The sequence below is a fragment of the Oncorhynchus gorbuscha genome, linkage group LG07 (genome assembly GCF_021184085.1).
Source record: "Oncorhynchus gorbuscha isolate QuinsamMale2020 ecotype Even-year linkage group LG07, OgorEven_v1.0, whole genome shotgun sequence".
Taxonomy (NCBI): domain Eukaryota; kingdom Metazoa; phylum Chordata; class Actinopteri; order Salmoniformes; family Salmonidae; genus Oncorhynchus; species Oncorhynchus gorbuscha.
In genome coordinates, this window is record NC_060179.1 from 18,175,224 (window position 1) to 18,187,325 (window position 12,102).

At 49.3% G+C, this 12,102-nt stretch overlaps 1 protein-coding gene across 2 annotated transcripts in view; it reads right to left on the reverse strand.

Moving 5' to 3' along the window:
• The window catches only part of LOC124039585 (LIM zinc-binding domain-containing Nebulette-like), a 139,122-nt gene that overhangs the window by 80,942 nt on the left and 46,078 nt on the right, over positions 1–12,102 (reverse strand). For both annotated transcript variants that reach the window (XM_046355719.1, XM_046355718.1), the window contains exon 3: positions 11,080–11,164. In XM_046355719.1, coding sequence (XP_046211675.1) covers positions 11,080–11,164 — 85 coding nt within the window. The remainder of the gene's footprint in view (positions 1–11,079; positions 11,165–12,102) is intronic.

A 12,102-nucleotide genomic window follows, 5' to 3' on the forward strand; every position in this document is an offset into this window, starting at 1 on the left:
ACGCTGGACTCGGCAAGCTGGGATGAGAACAGAGGAGGCTGGTAACCCAGACTACTCTGAAACGGAGATAACCCGGTAGCAGACGAAGGAAGCGAGTTGTGAGCGTATTCTGCCCAGGGAGCTGTTCTGCCCAAGACGCAGGGTTTCTGAAAGAAAGGCTGCGTAGTATGCGACCAATCGTCTGATTGGCCCTCTCTGCTTGACCGTTAGACTGGGGATGAAACCCGGAAGAGAGACTGACGGACGCACCAATCAAACGACAGAACTCCCTCCAAAACTGTGACGTGAATTGCGGGCCTCTGTCTGAAACGGCGTCTAACGGGAGGCCATGAATTCTGAACACATTCTCGATGATGATTTGTGCCGTCTCCTTAGCGGAAGGAAGTTTAGCGAGGGAATGAAATGTGCCGCCTTAGAGAACCTATCGACAACCGTAAGAATCACAGTCTTCCCCGCAGACAAAGGCAGACCGGTAATGAAGTCTAGGGCGATGTGAGACCATGGTCGAGAAGGAATGGGAAGCGGTCTGAGACGACCGGCAGGAGGAGAGTTACCTGACTTAGTCTGCGCGCAGTCCGAACAAGCAGCCACGAAACGGCGCGTGTCACGCTCCTGAGTCGGCCACCAAAAGCGCTGGCGAATAGAAGCAAGAGTGCCTCGAACGCCGGGATGACCAGCTAACTTGGCAGAGTGAGCCCACTGAAGAACAGCCAGACGAGTAGAAACAGGAACGAAAATAAGGTTACTAGGACAAGCGCGCGGCGACGCAGTGTGCGTGAGTGCTTGCTTAACCTGTCTTTCAATTCCCCAGACTGTCAACCCGACAACACGCCCATAAGGAAGAATCCCCTCAGGATCAGTAGAAGCCACAGAAGAACTAAAAAGACGGGATAAGGCATCAGGCTTGGTGTTCTTGCTACCCGGACGGTAAGAAATCACAAACTCGAAACGAGCGAAAAACAACGCCCAACGAGCTTGACGAGCATTAAGTCGTTTGGCAGAACGGATGTACTCAAGGTTCTTATGGTCTGTCCAAACGACAAAGGAACGGTCGCCCCCTCCAACCACTGTCGCCATTCGCCTAGGGCTAAGCGGATGGCGAGCAGTTCTTGATTACCCACATCATAGTTGCGTTCAGATGGCGACAGGCGATGAGAAAAATAAGTGCAAGGATGAACCTTATCGTCAGACTGGAAGCGCTGGGATAGAATGGCTCCCACGCCTACCTCTGAAGCGTCAACCTCGACAATGAATTGTCTAGTGACGTCAGGAGTAACGAGGATAGGAGCGGACGTAAAACGTTCCTTTAGAAGATCAAAAGCTCCCTGGGCGGAACCGGACCACTTAAAACACGTCTTGACAGAAGTAAGAGCTGTGAGAGGGGCAGCAACTTGACCGAAATTACGAATGAAACGCCGATAGAAATTAGCGAAACCTAGAAAGCGCTGCAATTCGACACGTGACCTTGGAACGGGCCACTCACTGACAGCTTGGACCTTAGCGGAATCCATCTGAATGCCTTCAGCGGAAATAACGGAACCGAGAAAAGTAACGGAGGAGACATGAAAAGAGCACTTCTCAGCCTTCACGTAGAGACAATTCTCTAACAGGCGCTGGAGAACACGTCGAACGTGCTGAACATGAATCTCGAGTGACGGTGAAAAATCAGGATATCGTCAAGGTAGACAAAAACAAAGATGTTCAGCATGTCTCTCAGAACATCATTAACTAATGCCTGAAAAACAGCTGGCGCATTGGCGAGACCAAACGGCAGAACCCGGTACTCAAAATGCCCTAACGGAGTGTTAAACGCCGTTTTCCACTCGTCCCCCTCTCTGATGCGCACGAGATGGTAAGCGTTACGAAGGTCCAACTTAGTAAAGCACCTGGCTCCCTGCAGAATCTCGAAGGCTGATGACATAAGGGGAAGCGGATAACGATTCTTAACCGTTATGTCATTCAGCCCTCGATAATCCACGCAGGGGCGCAGAGTACCGTCCTTTTTCTTAACAAAAAAAAAAAACCCCGCCCCGGCCGGAGAGGAAGAAGGCACTATGGTACCGAAGACACAGACAAATAATCCTCGAGAGCCTTACGTTCGGGAGCCGACAGAGAGTATAGTCTACCCCGAGGAGGAGTGGTCCCCGGAAGGAGATCAATACTACAATCATACGACCGGTGAGGAGGAAGGGAGTTGGCTCGGGACCGACTGAAGACCGTGCGCAGATCATGATATTCCTCCGGCACTCCTGTCAAATCGCCAGGTTCCTCCTGAGATGTGGGGACAGAAGAAACGGGAGGGATGGCAGACATTAAACACTTCACATGACAAGAAACGTTCCAGGATAGGATAGAATTACTAGACCAATTAATAGAAGGATTATGACATACTAGCCAGGGATGACCCAAAACAACAGGTGTAAAAGGTGAACGAAAAATCAAAAAAGAAATAGTCTCACTGTGGTTACCAGATACTGTGAGGGTTAAAGGTAGTGTCTCAAATCTGATACTGGGAAGATGACTACCATCTAAGGCGAACATGGGCGTAGGCTTGTCTAATTGTCTGAAAGGAATGTCATGTTTCCGAGCCCATGCTTCGTCCATGAAACAACCCTCAGCCCCAGAGTCTATCAAGGCACTGCATGTAGCACCGAACCGGTCCAGCGTAGATGGACCGACATAGTAGTACAGGATCTAGATGGAGAGACCTGAGTAGTAGCGCTCACCAGTAGCCCTCCGCTTACTGATGAGCTCTGGCTTTTACTGGACATGAATTGACAAAATGTCCAGCAAGTCCGCAATAGAGGCACAGGCGGTTGGTGATCCTCCGTTCCCTCTCCTTAGTCGAGATGCGAATACCTCCCAGCTGCATGGGCTCAGTCTCTGAGCCAGAGGAGGGAGATGGTTGCGATGCGGAGCAGGGAAACACCGTTGACGCGAGCTCTCTTCCACGAGCTTGGTGACAAAGATCTACCCGTCGTTCAATGCGGATGGCGAGAGCAATCAAAGAGTCCACACTGGACGGAACCTCCCAGGAGAGAATCTCATCTTTAACCACTGCGTGGAGTCCCTCCAGAAAACGAGCGAGCAGCGCCGGCTCGTTCCAGTCACTAGAGGCAGCAAGAGTGCGAAACTCTATAGAGTAATCCGTTATGGATCGATCACCTTGGCATAGGGAAGCCAGGGCCCTAGAAGCCTCCCTACCAAAAACTGAACGGTCAAAAACCCGAATCATCTCCTCTTTAAAGTTCTGGTAATTGTTAGAACAATCAGCCCTTGCCTCCCAAATAGCTGTGCCCCACTCTCGAGCCCGGCCAGTAAGGATTGATATGACGTAAGCAACCCGAGCTCTCTCTCTAGAGTATGTGTTGGGTTGGAGAGAGAACACAATATCACACTGGGTGAGAAAGGAGCGGCACTCCGTGGGCTGCCCGGAGTAACAAGGTGGGTTATTAACCCTAGGTTCCGGAGGCTCGGCAGACCAGGAAGTAACAGGTGGCACGAGACGAAGACTCTGGAACTGTCCAGAGAGGTCGGAAACCTGAGCGGCCAGGTTCTCCACGGCATGACGAGCAGCAGACAATTCCTGCTCGTGTCTGCCGAGCATGGCTCCTTGGTGTCATGTTTGTCATTTATTATCATGTCTTGTCCCTGTGCTCCCCATTCTATTCGTTTCCCTCTGCTGGTCTTATTTGGTTCTTTCCCTCCTTCTATCCCTCTCTCTCCCCCTCCCTCTCTCACTCTCTCGCTCTCTCTTCTCTCTATCGTTCCGTTCCTGCTCCCAGCTGTTCCTATTCCCCTAATCATCATTTAGTCTTCCCACACCTGTTCCCGATCCTTTCCCCTGATTAGAGTCCCTATTTATTCCTTTGTGTTCCGTTCCTGTCCCGTCGGTTCCTTGTTTAGTATTCACCATGCTGTGATTGCGTTTCGCCCTGTCCTGTCGTGTTTTTGCTGTGATTGTGTATCGCCCTGTCCTGTCGTGTTTTTGCCTTCATCAGATGCTGCGTGTGAGCAGGTGTCTCTGTCAACTACGGCCTGCGCCTACCCGGCGACCTGCAGTCTGTGGCCGCTTCTCCAGTTATTCCCCTCTACAGACTAGAGGATTTTGTTATTCCCTGTTTGGACTTAAATAAACTCTGTTTCTGTTAAAGTCGCTTTTGGGTCCTCTTTCACCTGCATGACAGAAGGAACCGACCAAGGAATGGACAGCGACTTCAGACGCTCGTTACACTGCCGTCGAGATCCAAGGAGCCATGCTCGGCAGACACGAGCAGGAATTGTCTGCTGCTCGCCATGCCGTGGAGAACCTGGCCGCTCAGGTTTCCGACCCTCTGGACAGTTCCAGAGTCTACGTCTCGTGCCACCTGTTACTTCCTGGCCTGCCGAGCCTCCAGAACCTAGGGTTAATAACCCACCTTGCTACTCCGGGCAGCCCACTGAGTGCCGCTCCTTTCTCACGCAGTGTGAGATTGTGTTCTCTCTCCAACCCAACACATACTCTAGAGAGAGAGCTCGGGTTGCTTACGTCATTTCACTCCTTACTGGCCGGGCTCGAGAATGGGGCACAGCTATCTGGGAGGCAAGGGCTGATTGCTCTAACAAGTTCCAGAACTTTAAAGAGGAGATGATTCGGGTTTTTGACCGTTCAGTTTTTGGTGGGGAGGCTTCTAGGGCCCTGGCTTCCTTATGCCAAGGTGAACGGTCCATAACGGATTATTCTATTGAGTTTCGCACTCTTGCTGCCTCTAGTGAGTGGAACGAGCCGGCGCTGCTCGCTCGTTTTCTGGAGGGACTCCACGCAGTGGTTAAGGATGAGATTCTCTCCCGGGAGGTTCCTTCAGATGTGGACTCTTTGATTGCTCTCGCCATCCGCATAGAACGACGGGTAGATCTTCGTCACCGGGCTCGTGGAAGAGAGCTCGCATCAACGGTGTTTCCCTGCTCCGCATCGCAACCATCTCCCTCCTCTGGCTTTGAGACTGAGCCCATGCAGCTGGGAGGGATTCGCATCTCGAATAAGGAGAGGAACGGAGGATCACCAACCGCCTGTGCCTCTATTGCGGAGTTGCTGGACATTTTGTTAATTCATGTCCAGTAAAGCCAGAGCTCATCTGTAAGCGGAGGGCTACAGGTGAGCGCAACTACTCAAGTCTCTCCATCAAAGTCCTGTACTACTTTGTCGGTCCACCTACGCTGGACCGGTTCGGGTGCTACATGTAGTGCCTTGATAGACTCTGGGGCTGAGGGTTGTTTTATGGACGAAGCATGGGTTCGGAAACATGACATTCCTTTCAGAGAGTTAGAGAAGCCTACGCCCATGTTCGCCTTAGATGGTAGTCATCTTCCCAGTATCAGATTTGAGACACTACCTTTAACCCTCACAGTATCTGGTAACCACAGTGAGACTATTTCTTTTTTGATTTTCCGTTCACCGTTTACACCTGTTGTTTTGGGTCATCCCTGGCTAGTATGTCATAATCCTTCTATTAATTGGTCTAGTAATTCTATCCTATCCTGGAACGTTTCTTGTCATGTGAAGTGTTTAATGTCTGCCATCCCTCCCGTTTCTTCTGTCCCTACTTCTCAGGAGGAACCTGGCGATTTGACAGGAGTGCCGGAGGAATATCATGATCTGCGCACGGTCTTCAGTCGGTCCCGAGCCAACTCCCTTCCTCCTCACCGGTCGTATGATTGTAGTATTGATCTCCTTCCGGGGACCACTCCTCCTCGAGGTAGACTATACTCTCTGTCGGCTCCCGAACGTAAGGCTCTCGAGGATTATTTGTCTGTGTCTCTTGACGCCGGTACCATAGTGCCTTCTTCTTCTCCGGCCGGGGCGGGTTCTTTTTGTTAAGAAGAAGGACGGTACTCTGCGCCCCTGCGTGGATTATCGAGGGCTGAATGACATAACGGTTAAGAATCGTTATCCGCTTCCCCCTTATGTCATCAGCCTTCGAGATTCTGCAGGGAGCCAGGTGCTTTACTAAGTTGGACCTTCGTAACGCTTACCATCTCGTGCGCATCAGAGAGGGGGACGAGTGGAAAACGGCGTTTAACACTCCGTTAGGGCATTTTGAGTACCGGGTTCTGCCGTTCGGTCTCGCCAATGCGCCAGCTGTTTTCAGGCATTAGTTAATGATGTTCTGAGAGACATGCTGAACATTTTTGTTTTTGTCTATCTTGACGATATCCTGATTTTTTTCTCCGTCACTCGAGATTCATGTTCAGCACGTTCGACGTGTTCTACAGCGCCTTTTAGAGAATTGTCTCTACGTAAAGGCTGAGAAGTGCTCTTTTCATGTCTCCTCCGTTACTTTTCTCGGTTCCGTTATTTCCGCTGAAGGCATTCAGATGGATTCCGCTAAGGTCCAAGCTGTCAGTGATTGGCCCGTTCCAAGGTCACGTGTCGAGTTGCAGCGCTTTTTAGGTTTCGCTAATTTCTATCGGCGTTTCATTCGTAATTTCGGTCAAGTTGCTGCCCCTCTCACAGCTCTTACTTCTGTCAAGACGTGTTTTAAGTGGTCCGGTTCCGCCCAGGGAGCTTTTGATCTTCTAAAAGAACGTTTTACGTCCGCTCCTATCCTCGTTACTCTGACGTCACTAGACAATTCATTGTCGAGGTTGACGCTTCAGAGGTAGGCGTGGGAGCCATTCTATCCCAGCGCTTCCAGTCTGACGATAAGGTTCATCCTTGCGCTTATTTTCTCATCGCCTGTCGCCATCTGAGCGCAACTATGATGTGGGTAACCGTGAACTGCTCGCCATCCGCTTAGCCCTAGGCGAATGGCGACAGTGGTTGGAGGGGGCGACCGTTCCTTTTGTCGTTTGGACAGACCATAAGAACCTTGAGTACATCCGTTCTGCCAAACGACTTAATGCCCGTCAAGCTCGTTGGGCGTTGTTTTTCGCTCGTTTCGAGTTTGTGATTTCTTACCGTCCGGGTAGCAAGAACACCAAGCCTGATGCCTTATCCCGTCTGTTTAGTTCTTCTGTGGCTTCTACTGATCCCGAGGGATTCTTCCTTATGGGCGTGTTGTCGGGTTAACAGTCTGGGGAATTGAAAGACAGGTTAAGCAAGCACTCACGCACACTGCGTCGCCGCGCGCTTGTCCTAGTAACCTCCTTTTCGTTCCTGTTTCCACTCGTCTGGCTGTTCTTCAGTGGGCTCACTCTGCCAAGTTAGCTGGTCATCCCGGTGTTCGAGGCACTCTTGCGTCTATTCGCCAGCGCTTTTGGTGGCCGACTCAGGAGCGTGACACGCGCCGTTTCGTGGCTGCTTGTTCGGACTGCGCGCAGACTAAGTCGGGTAACTCTCCTCCTGCCGGTCGTCTCAGACCGCTCCCCATTCCTTCTCGACCATGGTCTCACATTGCCTTAGACTTCATTACCGGTCTGCCTTTGTCTGCGGGGAAGACTGTGATTCTGACGGTTGTCGATAGGTTCTCTAAGGCGGCACATTTCATTCCCTCGCTAAACTTCCTTCCGCTAAGGAGACGGCACAAATCATTATTGAGAATGTATTCAGAATTCATGGCCTCCCGTTAGACGCCGTTTCAGACAGAGGCCCGCAATTCACGTCACAGTTTTGGAGGGAGTTCTGTCGTTTGATTGGTGCGTCCGTCAGTCTCTCTTCCGGGTTTCATCCCCAGTCTAACGGTCAAGCAGAGGGCCAATCAGACGATTGGTCGCATACTACGCAGCCTTTCTTTCAGAAACCCTGCGTCTTGGGCAGAACAGCTCCCTGGGCAGAATACGCTCACAATTCGCTTCCTTCGTCTGCTACCGGGTTATCTCCGTTTCAGAGTAGTCTGGGTTACCAGCCTCCTCTGTTCTCATCCCAGCTTGCCGAGTCCAGCGTTCCCTCCGCTCAGCGTTTGTCCAACGTTGTGAGCGCACCTGGAGGAGGTGAGGTCTGCACTTTGCCGTTACAGGGCACAGACGGTGAGAGCCGCCAATAAACGCAGGATTAAGAGTCCAAGGTATTGTTGCGGCCAGAGAGTGTGGCTTTCCACTCGCAACCTTCCTCTTACGACAGCTTCTCGTAAGTTGACTCCGCGGTTCATTGGTCCGTTCCGTGTCTCCCAGGTCGTCAATCCTGTCGCTGTGCGACTGCTTCTTCCGCGACATCTTCGTCGCGTCCATCCTGTCTTCCATGTCTCCTGTGTTAAGCCCTTTCTTCGCACCCCCGTTCGTCTTCCCTCCCCCCTCCCGTCCTTGTCGAAGCGCACCTATTTACAAGGTACATAAGATCATGGACATGCGTTCTCGGGGACGGGGTCACCAATACTTAGTGGATTGGGAGGGTTACGGTCCTGAGGAGAGGAGTTGGGTTCCGTCTCGGGGCGTGCTGGACCGTTCACTCATCGATGATTTCCTCCGTTGCCGCCAGGATTCCTCCTCGAGTGCGCCAGGAGGCGCTCGGTGAGTGGGGGGTACTGTCATGTTTGTCATTTATTATCATGTCTTGTCCCTGTGCTCCCCATTCTATTCGTTTCCCTCTGCTGGTCTTATTTGGTTCTTTCCCTCCTTCTATCCCTCTCTCTCCCCCTCCCTCTCTCACTCTCTCGCTCTCTCTTCTCTCTATCGTTCCGTTCCTGCTCCCAGCTGTTCCTATTCCCCTAATCATCATTTAGTCTTCCCACACCTGTTCCCGATCCTTTCCCCTGATTAGAGTCCCTATTTATTCCTTTGTGTTCCGTTCCTGTCCCGTCGGTTCCTTGTTTAGTATTCACCATGCTGTGATTGCGTTTCGCCCTGTCCTGTCGTGTTTTTGCTGTGATTGTGTATCGCCCTGTCCTGTCGTGTTTTTTGCCTTCATCAGATGCTGCGTGTGAGCAGGTGTCTCTGTCAACTACGGCCTGCGCCTACCCGAAGCGACCTGCAGTCTGTGGCCGCTTCTCCAGTTATTCCCCTCTACAGACTAGAGGATTTTTGTTATTCCCTGTTTGGACTTAAATAAACTCTGTTTCTGTTAAAGTCGCTTTTGGGTCCTCTTTCACCTGCATGACACTTGGATCTCGACGGCAGTGTTACGAGCGTCTGTAGTCGCTGGGTCCATTCTTTGGTCGGATCCTTCTGTTATGCAGGTGAATGAGGACCCAAAAGCGACTTGGCGAAAACAGAGTCTTTAATCCAGTAAAGGAAATATGCAATACTCCTAGACAAATCGGAGCGGTAAATAAAGCATAAAAAACAATTCCACTCGTAATGACGAGAACAGACTGGAGACTCGATCATAAACTGTAGGTTGCCTCGGGAAGGCACTTGACCGTAGCAGACTCAGACACCTGCTCACCACGCAGCATCTGAGGGAAACACGACACGACAGGGCGATACAAAGATACAGCACAGTGAACAATATACAAGGATCCGACAGGACAGAAACGGAAAACAAGGGGAGAAATAGGGACTCTAATCAGGGGAAAAGATAGGGAACAGGTGTGGAAGACTAAATGATTGATTAGGGGAATAGGAACAGCTGGGAGCAGGAACGGAACGATAGAGAGAAGAGAGAGAGGGAGGGAGAGAGAAAAAAGGGAACGAACCTAAAAAGACCAGCAGGGGGAAAACGAACAGAAGGAAAAGCAAAATGACAAGACAATATAAGACAAAACATGACAATATCCTGTTATCAAAATAATAAAAATACCTAAGGAGATCGGAATTCTGTTCTCCTTAAAAAAAAACATGAAAAAAAGATTGTGATGCACCGAAAAGAAACAGGTAGAAACAATTACTGGTGTAGTTCGAAATTAGGAGTAGGAATGTTAAAATAGATATTCCAACCACAATCTTTTTAAACACTTGATCCTATCTCTTTGGGGCCATGTAAATAGAAGCATAGGTTAATCAGGGAAGTCTCCAGTGGAGCCGGAGCCCTTTCGGCCCCTTAGATTAGTTGCTTCAAGCTTAAATAACCAAATTACTGATGCGCCACCGCCTTTGAGAATGTGCTCCAAAAAACAGGCCAAAGAATGGATTGAAACAAAGACAAGATGGTATTTTCCTATCCACTGGTTGTTACAGTGTGTGTGTGTGCAATAAACCCTAATGCACTGATACAGTTGGATGAATGTTGACATAGAGCAAAGTGATTGTGTGTGGCTCAGTTGCAAGGAAATGACAATATCAGGATTGTAGGTTCGATTCTCACTGGGGCCACCTACACAAAAATGTATGCACGCACTACTGTAAGACACTAAGTATAAAAGCCTGTGCTAAATGGCACGTATAAGTAACTAACAATCAAATGATCTGTAGTTATAGAGTACATCATTTGATCAGTGGCTATGGATACATGAGTCTATGTGAGAGTGGGGGAATGGAAGCTGCTGATGATTAATACAAGTTATTCGATCCAATAATCTGTATGAAGAGGATGATGAGAGTACCTTGATGATTCTGATAGTCAGAAGTTCATCATTACAGAGAGAGCTGAGAGCCTTGCTTGTGAATACATATAACGCTATCCGTGTCTTCAGACACATGTTTGATGCCTTTAGATGATCCGCAGTGTTTATGACTGCAGAATGAAAGCAATACAGCTCTCTGTAGACTAGAGATTCAGGGTAAAACAAATCAGACAGATCCTGTGAGTGAGCTCCCCTCCCTCCCTCCCTCCCTCCCTCCCTCCCTCCCTCCCTCCCTCCCTCCCTCCCTCCCTCCCTCCCTCCCTCCCTCCCTCCCTCCCTCCCTCCCTCCCTCCCTCCCTCCCTCCCTTCCTCCCTCCCTCTCTTTGACGTTCCTGTCTCTTCCTTTTGGCTGTGTTCTGAGCCGAAGGACTGGCATGTGGACAGACACCCAGTGTGTCTATGTTTCTTTGACAGATGGGCCCTGGCTGTGTGTCCCCGTACAGGCGAGTTAGGAATCTGACAGCCAGATACAGGCAGAAAGGGAGGCATAGTAAAGGAGCAAAACATGGGAATGGTGTTTCACTGCTGTTGCATATTACACCTCTGTGACGACATAGAAGTTTGGATCCTCTAGTTCCCCCATTTTTAACAATGTGTTTTCCAGCCCAGCACCTGAAAATGATGTGAATTTGACAACATACACAAAAATTGAAGGCCATCTCACCTGGCTCTGCAATTCACTCTGATGTCTCAGTCTCAGGTTCTCTGGGGTGTCAGTCACAATGGTGAAGGACTGCTTGGGGTAGTGCCTGGAGAGAGGTAGGGAGGTACATATGTGAATATTGAACTACTGCTATGAAAAGACAATTCTTCTCCTTTGCACAAATTATTTTGTCTTATAATCTAATGGCAAAGAATGGAGACATTTTCATGTTTACCATCCTTCACGTTAAAGTAGGAAGTCAGCTAATTGATTCCCCAAAAGTTAGTGTCAAGTATATTTGAGTGCAAGGTTGTCTCCTACATTTTGGTTATTCACAAAGGATCTAGCTTTTCAGACCCACAATTACAACAACTGAGTCCTATTGGCATATGGACAACTTTTAAGAACAATCATCAAGTAAAATGCTCCTAATAAATATTCCCCAAAAGCCCAGATATACACTGTGTTGAGAATAGAAATGTAGAATGTGAATAGGACTTAAAAGGCACAGGCAATACTTGCTAAAACAATTGCCTATTGAAAAGTTTAAAAGCTGAAAGTTCAGCTATGACCTGATGACAACATTGAAAAAGGGAAACTTTGAATGACCTGAACAAAGGTGACAAACATATCACTGTTACATGGGAAACACTAGGCTCTGACCACAGCCTTTTGGATTGAATAATGGAATGACAACTCAAAGCAAAAGAGCAAACTGCGCACACGCACACACACACACACACACACACACACACACACACACACACACACACACACACACACACACACACACACACACACACACACACACACACACACACACACACACACACACACACACACACACACACACACACACACACACACACACACACACACACACACACACACGAGCACACGCACACACACACAAACAAACAAACAAATCAAACACAAACATATTGGTCTTCTTGAGCTTCAAGATTGCATGTTTGGCCCAAGTAAAGTGCAAATTGGTTCAATAAAGCTTATTGTTAAATGAATGTATGATGAAAACATAAAGTA